This window comes from Pinus tabuliformis, chromosome 1_1, assembly GCF_031772625.1.
Source record: "Pinus tabuliformis cultivar Carrire ecotype Pingquan chromosome 1_1, CPIR1, whole genome shotgun sequence".
Lineage (NCBI taxonomy): Eukaryota > Viridiplantae > Streptophyta > Pinopsida > Pinales > Pinaceae > Pinus > Pinus tabuliformis.
Window position 1 is genome coordinate 17832011 of NC_142297.1, and position 17733 is coordinate 17849743.

Genomic DNA, 17733 nt, shown 5'->3' on the forward strand with positions numbered 1-17733 from the left:
ATTATAAGGTCTTCAATGACCCCTTCAAGTTTAATCGTAGAACGGTCAGCTAATTCTAAGATAGTAGGAGTTTCCCTGATAAAGTTTTTTAGCTGGAGCAGTTGAGCTGTTTCGAGTGTCATGATATTTATTGCAGCTCCTAAGTCTACTAAGACCTTAGAGATAAAGGTTTTTCCGACCTGGACTGTTACTATAGGGTGACCAGGGTCACCATATTTAACAGGATAATCTTTTTCAGTCATTAAGGCAGTTAATTCCCCCATCACATGAACTGTGAGGGGGTCTTTAGCCTTCCTTCCAGGTTTCTTTACACAAATATCTCTAATAGTTCTAGCATATATAGGAACATCCCTTAGTGCTTGCAATAATGGGATTTTGACATACAAGTTCTGTAACTCTCCTAAAAGATTGAAGGTAGGTTGTTCAGGTGTTTTAGTGAGAGTCAGCCTTTCAGGGAATGGTGGATATACTGTTTGGTCATTATTGTTAGGTGCTGATTCTGCTGTTTCAGCACTATGGTTAGCTGGTTTCTCTTTTCTAGCCTCCTCTTTGTCAGAGTCCGTGATATCATCTATAATAGGTTCGACTATTCTCCCTGAGCGAAGGTGAATATCATTACATTGTAGGGGAGAGATGGGCTGATTTTGAATGTCAATAACTTGCAGGGCTTTATTATTATTTGGATTGGGGTTAGGTTGTACAGGCAGCTGTGGTCTCATTGCCTGATTATTCGGAGGATTATTAGATGGTAAGGAAAGAGATTGTTGTTGTTGAGGAAAAGGTATCTGTTGGGCTGCCCAGTTTGGGTTCCATTGATTAAAATATGGTTGCTGGGGAGCCCAAGGATTCCACATAGTAGGGTCAGGAAAAGGAATATTTGGTTGCTGCATAAGTGGAAAGTTCATTGTGTTGAAGGGTGGGTATTGCATTTGATTCATGGGTGGGTAAAAAGGAGAATTATTATTCCAATGATTGAATGTTGTATTAGAGCTCGTACCTTGTCTTTGCGGCCATTGCCTCCTCTGTGTCATTAGGTACACTGCTTCAGCTTCAGTTGTCTGCAGTGCTGCTTTGATTCCAGGCAGAGAGGGGCATTGATGTGTTTCATGATCCTTCTCGCAGATTGTGCATATAGGTATCCTATCCAGTGGGCATTCTCTAAGTGGATGTTTTTCTCTGCATTTTGAACAGAAAATTGCCAGAGCAGCTTCTGCTTCTACCTGTTTCTTCTTGACCTGCAGAGCATCAATTTGTGAAGCAAAAGAACTCAGCATTTCAGTTTTAAATTCTTCTAATAAGTTACCTATCTCAGCTCTTGTTACTCCTCCACTGGCTGACTTCTGAACCCTTGAATACACATTATCTCTGCTTTTTGATCTGCCTGCTGCTCCCCTTGAACACCGCATACAGAGCTTAATAATTTCATCAAAGGGTTCTTTAGAAATGTCCCCTTTTCCAAGAATGTTCAGCATGTCCAGGCAATCATCTCTTACCCCTTTCAGCAGTATGGTCTTCAAAATGTCTTTGCTCATATTAGGATGATCAGAACACTGCAGATTATACTGTAATCTTTCCACGAAATCTTCCAAATTTTCGTCCTCTTTCTGGACCATTTTAAACAATTCTTCCTTTCTTTCTCTTGTCTGGCAATAGTCTTGATACTTAGCCAGAAATCCCTCTTTCATCTGGTCCCAGGTGGTGATTGCCTGAGCTCCTAAGCTCATAAACCACCTCAATGCATTCCCTTTTAGTGTTGCTAGAAACAATTTCAGCTTCTGATTAGGACTTATGTAATCATAGCTTCTACACAGTATGTCGAATTCAAAGAGGAATTCGTCCGGGTCTTCGGAGGATAACCCATGAAAATTGGGTAACGCCGAGAGTGGAATGTTTTTCATGGGGGTTGTTCCTCTCGGGAGCTCCCCAATAGGGAATTCGAGGGTAGAGAGCGAGTTTTCCCCTCTCCCTTCTGTTCTGTTATCCTCCATTGGTCTTTTCCCTGAATCACTCGCTTTATCTTCTGTGTCTTCTGTTTCTTCAGGTTCCTCTACCGGTTCCTCAGTGTATTCTGGTGCTTCCAGCTTCCTTTCAGGTCCTATTACTTCCTCCATCTGTTGGTCTGTTTGTGAGGAGTATTGGATCTGGGGTCTCCGGGAACTCGTCCTCTGTGATGCTTCGGCCTTAGAGATGATTTCGTCAATGTAAGTCTTCCGTCCTCCTTTACCGCCTGTAAAATTAGGTTTCTTGCGTCCTCTCATACACCTGTTATTTTCACAAAGAAACCATTAATGCTTTTAGAATTCTTTAGTTGCCTTCCCCGGCAATGGCGCCAAAATGTTGGCTAGTTGAATTGTTTATGAATTAAACATTCAAGTACCACATTAATTGTCAACCAGGGAAAGTCTTTTTATTCCAAAGGCTACTGCGTACTGTATGTACTCAAAATCTAAAAGCATTGAAAAGCTGTAGTATACGTGATTCTTACGCTATGTCATTACAGTACTCGTTAAAGTAAAAGAAATTAATTAAAACTACAAATCTGGAAAACAAAATGATGGATGCTCTGTTGGCAGAGGATCAGGACCCTATCCTCCAGGTGGGGACGTTCAGCACCTGCCCCTGTAATCAGATTTACCAATGCACATTGCACTCTCATTCACCGGTGAGAAACAAACTCAAGTGATTAATGAAACAGAGTACTAGCGAAACAGAGAATACCAGAGGTAATGCTATCAAATCCAAGCAGAGTACCAGAAAGAAACTATTGCACACTTACACACTTGACAATAAAGTAAATGGGCGAATCTTGTGAGGAAGGTGGGCCCAGTCCCTCTCACAAGACTTCCCAGGAAACGAAGACTGGATTAAGTGCTCAAAACAGTTTTATATTCATCTGCCAAAAAGATTTAAATACAATAGAGTTCAGACTTGCTGATGTTCTCAGAATATCTTCTTACAAACTGACCATAGACACTGACTAATTCCTTTTTCATGTAGACGTCTCCTCTTTATAGAGGAGACATCTATTACAATAAAGTATTACAGCCCATTCAGTTAACCCATCTTATCAAAAATAAGCAATTCAGAATGCTGTTACAACAGTATGATAATACGTTCTTTCTTGAGTTCTAGCTGTTACACAGCGGGTAACTGACTTCGACCGTCTTCTCGGGATCTTCATATTCCTTTGCCATTTCCCCATGCTGTTCCTGATTTAGGCCATGCTGACTGTGTTCTTCTTGCTTTAGATCTCCGCTTGATTATGCCACGTCAAGGTTCTTTAAATAGTTGCCATCTGTTATTCGCGGTTGTTACAAAATAGCTTGCTTTAGGTGATTGCTGTTGCTGACTGTAGCAACTACGGAGTTGCTGCTTCTGGTGTTGCAGCAACTACGTAGTTGCTGTTTCTGGTGTTACAACAACTGCGTAGTTGTTGTTTTTGGTGTTACAGCAACTATACATTATAATTCCTGCAAGCTTAAGGCAATTACTTGACAATTTAGTCAGCGTTTCCAAGGATAAGTATAAAGATATTCACGAATATGAAATAAACAATTAAACATAGATATGCGGGAGGTTACTTCATACCTTGGGGTCATTATGTCATTATAAAATAAAAGCTTTCAACTTTTGACTGCAAAAGGATAATAATACGGCAAAAGATAAGGTCAAAAATAGGTCAATTGTGAGTCCCCACAGGTGGATCATGAGCCTGATTTCCTCAACCCATTTCTCAATCCTTGTTAATGGCATTCCCTCCCGTCCCTTTAATCCCTCCAGGGGTATCCGGCAAGGGGACCCCCTCTCCCCCTTTCTTTTCGTCCTTATGGCTGAAGGGCTTGGAAGGCACATAAAACAAGCCCTCCATTCTCATCAGATCAAAGGCATCTCGGTGCATAACTCCCCTGCCATCTCCCATCAGCAATTTGTTGATGACACGATGCTTTTAGGCTACCCCTCTGCTCAAGAGGCCCGTCGTCTGAAATCCCTCCTCCAGGATTTTTCCATTGCCTCTGGCACGCATATCAATTGCTCTAAATCTCAGATTTTCTTTTTCCATACTCCGCCCTCTGTCAAAACTGCTGTCTCTTGTATCCTGGGCTTCCCCTCAGTGTCCCTTCCTTCCAAGTACCTGGACGCCCCTCTCACGGCTTCAGCTATCAAACATACTGCATGGCGCATCCTTCTGGAGAAACTCGAAAACCGTCTCAACCTCTGGACATATAGATCTCTAAATCTAGCAAGTCGAATTGTCCTCATCAAATCGGTTTTGCAGGCAATGCCTCTGTACTTGTTCTCTATATTAGCTGCTCCAAAATGGGTTTTAAAAAATATTAGAAACCTTCAGAGAAACGTTTTGTGGAGCAGCTCTGCCACCAACCGCAAATGGGCCTTGGTGAAATGGTCCAATGTTTGCATGCCCAAAGACAAGGGCGACATTGGGTTAAGGGACCCGGAGCACAGTAACTCCATCATGAATGCCAAGATCTGGTGGCAGTGGATTACCAATCCAGATAAGCCATGGGGGAAAATATGGACAGCCAAATATGCAGGAAATAGACCTCAAGAATATCTCATAAGATTCACTCCCACAGAAAAAGGATCTATAATATGGAATGCAGCCAAGCAGCACCATCAGATAATACAACAACATAGCTTCTGGGAAATCAAGAATGGATGCAATGCAAGATTTTGGACAGATGCCTGGAATCAAATGCCTAAACTCATAAATATTCTTCACCCTTCTCTGATTCCAGATAGGCAGGCGCAACAGCAGGAAAATGTTCACCATTTCTGGTTGCCGGCAATAGAACATGGCTTCAGAAAATGGAAACCAAGCAACCAAATTCTCAACAGTACAGATGCCAGGATGGAAGTGGAGCTGGGAACCGAGCTACGGAAAAGGAGTATGAGACAGGATAATGGAGAGGATATTCTCAGATGGGGATACCTGCCCAAGGGATCCTACACCACCTCAGAAGCCTACAAACTACTATGCAACTTTTCCGCTCCTCCAGACCCTATATGGAGTAAAATATGGGAGCTTGGACCCTAGCAAAAAATCTCCCACTTTCTCTGGTTGACGGGACATAAAAAGATTCTCACTTGGGATAAGCTTAGGAAGCGGAAGTTCCATGGCCCCTCGATCTGTCATAACTGCTTTCAAAATGAGGAAACTCTCCAACATCTCTTGGACACCTGTCCCCTAGCCAAGCTACTCTGGGACAAGGTCAGCTTCAGATGTCAAAGAATATGTAAAGAGGAGGAAGACATCATCAACTCCATAAGACAATGGCCAAAGCATCCCTACAAAAGCAAGATTCTCAACCAATTGTGGAACATCATTCCGGGGATCGTCCTTTGGAATATTTGGAAGGAAAGAAATCAATGCATCTTTAAAAACAAAAGATCTCCTATAGATGTAATCTAGAGCAGGATTCAGAGGAACATTCAAGAGACGATGGCGCTCCAGGACTGGACTAAAGAAGATCTCCCATCCATAGACAACGAGCATAATATTCTAAGTAATTGGCAGTTGCAGATACCTCAAGACTCTCTGAAGATCAGCACTCCTAACAGCAACTGTAAGAACGTCTGCCAATGGAAATCCCCCCCCAAAAATTCATACAAGTTGAATTTCGATGGGGCTTCCAAAGGCAATCCAGGAGCCGCTGGATTCGGAGGAATAATCAGGAATCATGAAGGCACTCCTATGCAAATCTACTTTGGGAACATAGGGTGGGATACCAACAACTCAGCAGAGTTGGAAGGGCTTTGGCAGGGCCTTCAGCAAGCCTGTAATCTCAACCTCCAACCCTTGATCGTCGAAGGTGACTCCCAGATTCTTATCAACATGGCTACTCGTATTCAGAATGGCTCGCAAGCAAGGAAAATAGCACCCAGTTGGAGGCTAGAAGCAAGATTAAACGACATAGCACAAAAGCTCAGTAACACTAGCGCCATCTCATTCACACATACTAAAAGGGAAGACAACAAAATCGCAGACCTTCTGGCCAACATTGGAGTAGAGACAGATCTACCCCTGGTTTTTGGAAGCACAAACATCATCCCCAACAGGCAACAGCTCCAGGAATGCGAGAGCTTGATCCAAGAAGAGGCTGTCACCCCGGATGCGGGTGCTACCTTGCCACCTCAGGGAGATCCATGTGCCCAGCACGGGCTGCCACGTGAAGGCTGGAGGGCTTTAATGCCTCTTGCCGCCAACACTCCAAGCCGGGAAACGCAAAGTAATTGCCTTAATGAAGGCACTGGAAGCGATGGAGGGGACGCAAAGCGCATTCAATGCGAGCGAGCTTCAAAGGAATGTTGATGGGTTTAAGACGGTGGGAATGTTGGCATGCGGAGCTCAGTTCGATGTGGAATTTGCCCAGATCCCTGAGCAAAGCTGTGTTATTGCTGTTAATAGCTTGGGCGAGGCTTGCCCCTTGCTGGTTATTCTCGGTTCATGCCTGTGTTCAATTGAGCTCTGTTTCGAGCCAATTTGGAGGGGAAAATTATTTGAGGAAGAACGCGGAGAAAGCAGGCCCTCATCCGCTTTGGAGAAAGTTAAGGAAGCCGAAGACAGCATGGTGCGAGAGAGGATGCCCAACAAAAGAGGAAGGAGCTCAGGGCATGGTAATTCCTCCCGCTCACCTGCAGTGGACACTCACCACCACTGTTGCTGCTGTTATTGTTATCGTAGAGTGGGAGCTTCCCCTGTTCAAGCTAGTCAGTTTATGGAGGCAGGTGGATCCAGTGATGGTGCGCCTAGACTCCCTGCGTTCGGATCAGTTATCTTCACCTTGGGCAGCTCCAGGGACAATGCCGGCATTAATGCCCACATTTCAGTACTATTTACCAAGGTCCCTGAGGGGAGTGAAGAAGGAATGCAGCAGCTCCCTGCTGAGGAAAATCAAGCGGTTGACAAAGGGAAACGGCCAATGGGGGAGTCTTCGAGTGCAGGGGGAAATTCACTGCAGGGGCCTCAGCAAGGACCTTCCCAAGCTCGTGAACCAGAATCGCCAGCCCCAGCGCATAATCCCATGGCAATGTGGGAGGGATACCTGGAAGGACAAGGCTGGGCTACAATCGTGGAAGAAGAACCAGAGGAGTAACCCCCAGCGGCACTCCCTCGTTTTTTTCGGACGGATATGGGATCGCGGTTGGTTTCTAATATACTTCTCCTGTCTTATGTTTCATGTCATCTGTTTTATGTCTCAGGTCGATACTTGTTTCTTTCTCTGTTTTGGGTCATGGCCACGGCCATTATAGTCTTTCTGTTTTGGGCAATGCATGATGCTTATATAGACTTCTGGGTCATGTGTCATTTGATGGATGCCCCTGCGTGGGCTTTTTAAGTACTATATGGGATCATTAGTCTTTCTGTTTTGAGTCTGTTAGAGCTGCCCACGGAGCCACTGTTGGACCTGGGCAGCCAGTCCTCTTGATTGTAAGTTTTACCTGTACATATTAATATACAAGTAGTTAGTGTTGCTGAGAAAAAAAAAATACACGTCAAAGAACATGAAATAACAAAAACATAACTGAATTCAAAAGAGGATGATAACAGTTGGCTTGCTTTGTTAATCGGCTGCTGAGTTCTTCTTATATACCTTAACGATGATTAATCCTCTTTAACCATAATTAACTGCATTAAACTTTGACTTATGGAAAGACTGGGGCTTGCATATATATCGGGTGCACTTATATTGGCTAAAACACAAAGAAAACATAACCATCTTCCTATTCTTCGAACTCAACTTTAACATTGATTTTTCCCTTTACCAAGCGTAATTAACGCAAACCTTTGGTAATTGCGGAACTTAAAATGAATTAAATCTATTGCATAAACTATTGGATATGCCCATTTGCCTTTTAAATATGCCTTAATACCTTCATGTACTTGATTATACATAGATCTGTATTTAATAATTCATCGCGTCCAAAACCCATTGCAATCGCAATTGACACTTTCAATTGGGGTATTAACCCAAAACCTTAACAAACTGCGATTAGTGGACCCACCGGAAATATAAAACATGGTATATATAATATTGGGTCTGGATCACCATCGCAAATCGCAATCGGCATAAGTCATAAACGTTATGTGATGATCACGGACCCGATGGGAGGATCAAACATAATATATGTTATATCGGGTCTGGATTGCATATTGCAATCGACGAAACCATATATATGTATAATATGTTATGTGATATGACAGACCCGCTACACTTATAAAACATGATATAAATGTTTTCAGGTCCGACCATCACAATCGCAACCAACAGAGCCAACCTCTATAGCCCGCGGTGTGGTGGACCCAACGGGACTTTATAACATAGTGTATATATGTTTTGGGTCCGGCCCATGATTGAAAATCGCAATCAACGGTATCAACGAAACCAATCATACATATCATTGCGGACCCACCGAACTTTATAAAACACAACTTATAGTATTTCAAGTCTAGCTTTAACCCTCTAACACTTGTTTCTTTTGTGAATCCGATATATTACTTTGTTTCTTTCATGTTTCAATATGGACATATATATATAACGAGACCACTCCATATAACTATTTATATTGCAATTTTACTTGATCACATGGGCCGATTCTTTAACAATTGTTTCTTTTGTGATTCTAATATATAAGAAATAAAATGCTTCATTTCTTTTAGACTTTGTGGATAAGAGAGCCTCATTAAGGTTGAACCCCTGTAATGATTTTTAGACCACACATTTCAATCAAAATAAATCATAAGCTTAAACACAATATAAGCTACAAAATTTGGCTCCAACTGGGGATAGTGCTTTTGCCACAGAAGCACTAAGAACCGTAGACTAGTGTCTTATCCATTGGGCATGGAGTCATATATTGCATCACCTAATTGTGTGAAAATTTTGTACAGTGATCCCACACTGATATCTATAGAGATAAGATGCTTGTCCTTCGATAGAAAAATATTGAGAATCATAGATCAGTAGCCTTAGTTGGGTATGGAGTCCAAAACCGTGAAAACCCTAAAATTTGACAAACTGGAACGTGACAATCTTGAAGTCTAAAGCCTCTACAAACTAGTTTCCAATTGGGAAAGTCACCTTTATTCATCAACTAATGATTAAACTGAAGAGCTACAATTGGAAACCAAATGCTCAAAACCTGAGCTTATTTATGTAAAAGTTCCTACATATGTACATGATTGATCTCCATTAGGTGAAGTCAATATTCCAATGGTACCATGTTAGCATTTGAGTGCTTAATCTAGACCCATTCTCCCAATGAATCTTGAAAATGTAATTCATCCTGAACAAAAAATAAATTATGCATAAAAGAAGCTCACAACGAAAATTAAGACTATATCCAAAAAATGATATGTGTATACCACTGATAAATTCTTCCATGTAGTCTACCACAAGATCTTCAAAAGTATGAGAAAAAATATGTTCTTGGTCAGCTCCAAAAAAGAAATTATCTATGTATGAAGGTTCCTACTCAATTAAACCTTCTGCTGGGATAATATTTTCAACAGAACAATCAACAACATCTTTAAGAAAGTGATCTATGTCACTTTAATGTCTCCACTTTTCATCTCTAAGATTTGATTGAAAATAATTTTTAATTTTAACCTCAGGAATAGAAAGAAAATTTTTCACATTACTATAAGACATATGATCAACTTGACATAGACTGTTTACCTCTGATCCATAGGCATCCTTATGTTCTTCAATGCAATGATATACAACTTCTTTATCAGCTTCCTTTTTATATAAGATAGCCTCTTTTTCTATGATAGATGGCTCAATATATTGCTATCCAACATATTCCACTTGTCGGTTTCTTCCTGTAGGTTCAACACCCAACTAATGAACTTGAAGAACTTCATCCTGTTCCCCATTTAAACCATTTTCATTATAGATAGGAGGATAATCAAAGTTAACAAAATAGGAACTCTGGGGATTTATTTGCAACTTAATCATTTCTTCCTCTTCTCGATTGTTGAGCAGAGATTCTTGATGCATGTTTGAATTTTCTTCCATCCGAATACTCTCCTGATTTTCTTGGAATACTGTTGAGTAGAGATTCTTGATGCATGTTTGAATTTTATTCCATCTGAATACTCTCCTGATTTTCTTGGAATAGATTCAACCAATTCTTTTCCTGAGAGATTATTGGAGTGAAATAATTATAAACGTCTCCACATCATTTTGAGAAAATGATGTTCGATCTGCTTGGAACATAGTCACCCAATTCTCTGCTTGGGAGATTATTGGAGAGAAAATAAACCTCTCCACCTCTTGATAGTTCCTTACTTTCAAAGACTTGCTTATAGTTAATCTGTCTATAACTTCTCTGAATGCTTGATATATTATTAACAAGATAAACAATTTCTTCAACAAGATTATCTTGAGCCTTTAAATTTTCTTTAAAATCATAATATTCACAACACCCTTCAAAATGAAACCTGTGTGGATAATACGATCTACAATAAGAATTGAATACTGAATGGAAATCTTTCAAATATGAAATGCTTGAAAGAGGTAGAGACCTAAACCAAACCCTAGGTTCTTGGTCCAAAGAAAACAAAAACAACTTCATCTTCACATCTTCATGAGTGATGCCCTATTGCTCCATGCATTCATGAAACTCTTGTAGGTGCTGAGCTAGATCTTCATATTCCTTCATACTAAATTTTGGAAGATACTCATTCCAGACATAAAATGTAGGCATATCATGAGGATAGCTAGTGATCCCATTAAAATCAAATGGATCAAATCTATGGACTAAGAATGCTGGGAGATCTCAGCGTTATCTTTTTGAGATGCTAAAAGAGTAGAGGATGGGAGGACTCGAGCGACGGGGTAGCAGGCGGAGCTAGGGTTTCGTCGGCGGGTCGGCTGCGCGAGAGCAGGGGAACAGGGTCGACTACTTCTCTGGAAGAGGGGCGCATCGAAGGAAGAGTCCTGAGCAGCAGGACAAATCTTGATGATCAGACCTCTTCAAGCTCATTTACGGGAGCATACCAACCTGTGAAACAACGAACAAGGGTACTGACCCGAAGGAATGGGGATGGAGTCAGGGAGGGGAGAGATCCCCTCCTATAAAGAAGTAATAACAGGCGAAGCAAGGAAAGAAAGGAAAGACGAAGGAGATCGAACCACTGCAGGAGAGACTTCAGAAGCTGGAGCACAAAGACGAGCAGGAATCCAAAGCAAATGCCTACCAAGGTCAACGAACACACCAAGGTTCGTAATCCCGCCCAATAAATTAGAAAACTACAGAACCTATATGAGAGATTATGCTTTGATTTGTAAATTCATAGGATACTGGCCAGCTGAGAAAGATCTTATGAGGTGGATCAATCTGAAATGGAAACCAAAAGGCCATGTAGAAGTCAAGTTGGGAGCGAAGGGGTTTTTCACGGTCATATTTTCTAATCTAGAAGATAGGACTCGGATATTTGAGGAAGGTCCCTACTTCATGAACAATGCGGGGCTGTTCATGAGACACTGGGTCGAATGCTACAACCCAGACAAGGAAAAGCTATTAGCTGTTCCAATATGGATAAGACTTTTTGGCCTACCATCAGAATTCTGGAATCCGGAGATCCTTAAAGGTATCGGAAATTCAATAGGCTCTTTTGTTAAAGTGGCAGAATCAACGAAGCGAGGCAAATATAATACCTATGCTAGAATATGTGCCTACATGAACATAACAGAACCTCTTCCAGAATCTATTGAACTGGAATATCATGACGAGATATGGAAGCAAACCATTGATTACGAACATATCCCATTCCGCTGTAGAAGATGCCACGAGTATGGCCATTTAGTCAGAGACTGCCCCATAACACTAGCTGAAAAAGAGAGGGAAGCAGAGATCGCAAGAAAAACTGCAACAAGGCCAACAGAGGGAGAAGAAGAGGATTTCAGAGAAGTACAAAGGAGGAGAAGAAGAGGAAATAAAAGGATGACGATGGGAAAGCAAAAGGAAACTCAGAAAACTGAAACACAAAACAAGTTTACAGTCCTGCAGGAAGAAGATCTCGAGACAGAGGTTAGTGAGGAAGAAGAAGTGGAAGAAATGGAGATAATTGGAGAAAATGCAAGCAAAGGAAAAGATAAAAGGAATAAAGAACAGAGTACTGAAAACCTAAGCGAAACCCAAGAGGACCAAGGAGAAATGGAGATAGACACACAGCGCATGAAAGGAGAAGAGGAAGAACAAGAAATGGCGAAACTGATACAAGAATGGAGGAGGCTAGATGATCGATTCATCCCAGAAGAACAGAAGCAGAGGTATAAAGAAGCTTTTCAAAGATACAAGGAAAAAAAAGGAATTACAGATGAGAGGGAAAGTCAAAAAACAGAGAAACCAGACATAGGAGCGGGCAGCGCTGGCAAAGTCGGGAAAAAACGAGGGAGAAGACCTATGAGTGAAACAATACAAGATGTAGGAGAGGCGCTTGTAAGTTCAGGAAGAGTGATACCCCTTTCAGAGGTATTCCAAACTCCCCGAAAACTGTTAAGATGATAATCACAACCTGGAATATAAGAGGCCTCAATAGCAGAGGCAAACAAAGGTATCTAAATGAGAGACTGAAAAAAGAAAAACCCAGTATAATGATAGTACAAGAAACCAAAGTAAGTACTGAGAAGATGAGAGAAATTTTAAACAGAAACAGAAATAGGTATGAAATGATGGGACAGGATGCTATTGGAAGCGCTGGCGGATTGGTAATAATCTGGAATCCAGAAGAAATACAGTTCAGTAACTGGATGAGTTTCCCAAGAATTCTAACAGGAACAACTAACATACTAGGAACGACAGAGGAGGTCATTGTTACAGGGGTGTATGGGCCGCACGTTCAGAATGAAAAGGAAAACTTCCTACAGAACTTAAAGGCATTAAGATGCCTGATGCCAGGAAAACAGTGGATAATCGGTGGGGATTTTAACCTGATTAAAGCCACAGGGGAAAAAAGAGGAGGAATAAGGAGACTGGATAAGGTTTCGGAACAATTTGGAGACTTAATAAGAGAACAAAAACTGATTGATATCCAGACCATAAATGGAAATCACACTTGGAACAATCGAAGGGGAGGAGCTAATCAAATAGCTTCGCGCCTCGACAGATTCTTAATCTCAGAACAAATAATGATAAAGGATGTATTCATTGAAGCATCAATCCTACCTGTTGCAGGATCGGACCATTGGCCAATCAAACTAGAAATAGACCTAAAGCAAAGGCCCCCCAACAAACCCTTCAGATTTGAAGCCTTTTGGCTAAGAAATGAAGGATTGATGGAAAAATTAGAAGAATGGTGGCGAACGAGTGAACAAAGGGGCAAAAATAAGATGCATACATTTCAACTCAAGCTGAAGGAAATGAAGACCAAATTAAAGAAATGGAACAAAGAAGAATTCGGGAATATTATAGAGGAAAAAAAGAAATTGGAGCAGAAAATGGAAGAACTACAACAAATGGACATCTTAGAAGGTATACAGGAAGAGAGAACAAAAGAAGAAGGGATGATTCTAAATCAGCTTGAGGAAAGAAGGAAACAAGAGGAAATTTTATGGAAACAGAAATCAAGGGTTCAATGGCTCAGGGAGGGAGAAAGGAACACTAAGTTCTTCCACAAAGCCATGGTCCAACATCGCCAAGGAAACATAATATTCTCAATAAAGAACAAAGAAGGACAAAGAGTTCTTCAGCAGGAAGAGATTGAGAAAGTGCTAGTGAACCACTTCAAAGATATATTGAAGGAACCACAATCGAACAGAACAGAGGCCATAGCCAAGATAAGCAGAGAAATACCACAAGTAGTGACAAGAGACCAAAATCAGGCTCTAATGAGGAAAATTACGAAGGAGGAAGTGGAGGAGATTGTCAAAAATATGAAGCGAAATAAAGCTCCTGGACCAGACGGGTACACGGTTGAATTCTTCCAAGCTGGGTGGCACTTTATTGCTGATGAAGTAGTGGAAGTTGTAGAGGAAGCAAGGATAAATCAAAGAATATGGCCAGGAATAAATGCTACCCTTTTGTCACTTATTCCAAAAACTAATCAGGCAGACCAAGCTGAAGGATTCAGACCCATAGCCCTCTGTAATGTCATTTATAAGATTGTGGCGTCCATAGTAGCTCAGAGACTGAAACTCATCCTTCCAAGCATTATTTCTCCAGAGCAAACCGGGTTTGTCGAAGGGAGACAGATCTTGGACGGGCTAGTGGTGGCTCAGGAAGTAATTCACACGCTGAAAACAAAAAAAGAAAAAGGCATGCTGATCAAATTAGACCTATCAAAGGCCTATGATAGGCTAAGCTGGAAGTACTTAACAGTGATCCTTAAAGCTTTCGGATTCTGTGACAGATGGGTAAATTGGGTGCTAAGCATGATCTCTACACCGAATTTCTCCATCTTGCTAAATGGAGCGCCTACAGCAACATTCAATGCAACAAGAGGCCTCAGACAAGGGGACCCTTTATCTCCCTTTCTTTTCATCATTGCAGCAGAAGGTTTAGGCAGATATATTAAAAAAGAATTAAGGGACAGAAACATTCAAGGGCTCAGATTATGGGGAAATCGAACCACTGTCACCCACCAACAGTTTGTGGACGACATAATGATCTATTGCAAAGCAACCCTGCGAGAAGTGAAAAGGATAAAGAAAATCCTTGAGGTATTTATGGAAGGCACAGGGATGGAGGTCAATAATGAGAAATCCAGAACTTTCTTCTTCAACATAGCGGAACCCATACAGAATCATCTAACCAGAGTCCTGGGATATCGGAAAGGAGAGCTCCCGACCAAATATTTAGGCACAATGCTAGACTCTTCATCCATCAGGATAGGGAACTGGAAAAATATCCTTGAGAAAATCAAGAAGAGAATGGAAAACTGGACTTTCCGAGCTCTGAACTTAGCAGCAAGGGTGGTTCTTCTTAAAGCCACCATCCAGGCAATACCGATATACTCCCTATCAGTGATGAATGCTCCTAAAGGAATATGTAATAAACTTGTAGAGATGTACAGGAAATTTCTATGGGGGGGGCCGAAGCAAGAAAAGAAGTGGGCCCTTTGTTCTTGGGAGAGCCTAACCAAACCTAAGGAAAAGGGAGGTTTAGGCCTCAGAGACCCAGGGACTCTAAATCAGGTGTTAGCAGCCAAGCTACGCTGGAGATGGTTACAAGGAGGACAGGATCTTTGGAAGGAAATTTGGACAATTAAATATAATATGCCCAACAATCCGGAAGAAATTATCAGGAAGCAAGATATGCCTCGGGGATCAGATATATGGAACTTATCCATTCAAAACAGAGACTTAGTGGACAGCAATATATTCTGGGAAATCAAAGGGGGACAGACAGCGAGGTTTTGGGATGAAGCCTGGCAACAACGAGGAAAAATGGTGAATCTTCCAGGTATGCAAGAACTCCAAAGAATAGGTATGCACAGAAACCTGATCACGGTTAATGATTACTGGATTGCTGAGCAAGACAATGAGGAATGGCGACACTGGAAACCTTTGGAGGAATGGGAAAGGAGTGCAACTGAAGAACAAAAAACAACCTTTAGAAAGGAAATGGACTCTAGGAAAATAAAGAGAAGAGAAGGTAGAGACATACTCCGTTGGGGCAAAGAAACAAAAGGGATATTCACTATAAAGGAGGCCTACAAAGCAAAAACCCATCAAGATCAGGGAGAGGAAGACCAAATCTGGAAAAAGATCTGGAGAACAAAATGGTGGCCAAAGGTTAAATTGTTTGCCTGGCTGGTAGGAAGAAAGAGAATTCTAACGTGGGATAGAATCCAGAAAAGAGGTTTTTATGGTCCATCAAGATGTCATCTCTGTGAATCGGCTATAGAAGAGCAGGAACATATCCTTAACGGCTGTAGTGTGGCGCAATTCCAGTGGGGAAAAACGTTAAATCTTTTTTCCACAACAAACAGAAACCCGAATGACATAATTCAAACCATAGGGGATTGGGGAGAAAGTAAATTCCATAGCAAAATAGTTAGAAGAGCGTGGAGTGTCACTGCGGGTTTTAACATCTGGAATTTGTGGAAGGAGAGAAACAACCGCATTTTCAGAGGGAAGGCAACAGGGCCGGAGGAGGTGTGGAAGCGTACGCTGAGTCAAATTCGGGAATCAATTTTAGCGGAGAACTGGGCTGACGAGGACTGGAAAACATTGGAAGCAGAGACAACCATCTTAAAGAAACTGAACCTAGAGCAGGGAATGATCTATCATCGGGAAACTAACCAGAGACAACCTTTAGCTAATCAAAGCAGTACAGTGTTTAGAAAGCCTCCAGAAGGGTTTGTGAAACTCAATTTCGATGGCGCTGCGAAAGGAAACCCGGGTCCAGCGGGTTTGGCGGAATTTTCAGAAATGAACAGGGGGAAACAGAGTGGATATATGCGGAAAATGGAGGAACTATGACCAATAATGAGGCAGAGTTTATGGCTGTTTACCAAGGTCTCAAAATTGCCAGACGAAATGCATACAGGAAGGTTGAAATCGAGGGAGACTCCACCCTGGTCATCGAGACGATCAGGAAACTAATTCAAGGGAAGAATTGGGAGAAAGTGGTGACAAGTTGGAGGAATGCAAGCATAGTCAGGGACATTGGAGAGATGCTAACAGGTATAGATTATAAAATAACTTCGCATGTTCGAAGGGAGGGTAATAGACCCGCAGATTGCCTGGCAAATTGGGGGTGCAAGGAACCAATGGATAGAATCGATGACAGCTGGACAACCCAGTCCACGTTGGTGAAATGGGAAGGATTAAAGCAGTTGCTTGGCAGTGATATTAATGATGCAGGACAAGGATAATCTTCACCCCGCGTGGATCGGGAGAGGGCGTAATTGGCAAGAGCAGGCGGAAAATCGGAGAGGACAGAAGGACGACACATTTAAATTACGGACAACAGGAATTAATGATTTTGCAGCAAGACAGGGACGACGCCCAAAGAAAAAAACGATTCCCATTACAACAGACATCATGCAAAGTAAAGATGCCAGTTGAAGCGGGAAGAAATCCCATCATTCAAGCAAAGGTGGCGAGACAGGTATAAGGGGGAACAAAGGAAGAAGAGCAGGCATTAGTAGCACGAGAGAGTTGGAGAAAACAGAGGAATTCTGGAAGAGAGATAGTAACCAGCGACTCCAAAGATCGACAATGAGTGACCGGAGGGGGATAGCGGGCCAAAAAGAAAAGGAAGCAGTAGAGGGAAGGCACCCTGAGCAAGATTGCATTAGAATTGACATAGAGAGTTCTGAGGAGATGGATTACATGCAAGAAGAAGCCTGCAAAGGGAAACAGTTCGATTCGGGCCAGAGCAGCAGGGGACCGAGGCATGTTAGAAAAGAAAGAGGGCGGAAGAAGCAGGAGCAGGGGGGAAGAGGTCAAACCCGGCAACACACAAGCGCAGACGAAGGTAACAGGATGCCGACAAGGAGAAGGAGGGGTAACAGGACGACCAGCACAGCAATGCATGATGCGGAACAAGCATACAACATGGAGACCAATGCGGACATCAGAAACATCATGGATGCGATGGAGGCGAGGGTCTTAGAAGAGCCCTCGGACCCGGAAATGAACGAATGGGCCTCTCAACTGCCAGACCCTGGCAACACGCGAGGCAGGCTAACTATGTACCGCCGTGCCCTGCATACATATTGGGTCCTCAAACACCTCCTTGCCAAAGCTCTGGAGTAGG

At 42.1% G+C, this 17733-nt stretch overlaps 1 protein-coding gene across 1 annotated transcript; it reads left to right on the plus strand.

Annotated features, from left to right (window-relative positions):
• The first annotated feature begins 16447 nt into the window (after positions 1 to 16447).
• LOC149211390 (uncharacterized) lies at positions 16448 to 16846 on the plus strand. The gene has a single exon (XM_089388380.1). It carries the CDS (start codon positions 16448 to 16450, stop codon positions 16844 to 16846), a length of 399 nt encoding a protein of 132 aa, XP_089244506.1.
• Positions 16847 to 17733: the final 887 nt, after the last annotated feature.

Excerpts from the sequence above, each read along its gene's own strand:
- LOC149211390 (XM_089388380.1), top strand. The coding sequence starts at position 16,448 with ATGACCAATAATGAGGCAGAGTTTATGGCTGTTTACCAAGGTCTCAAA.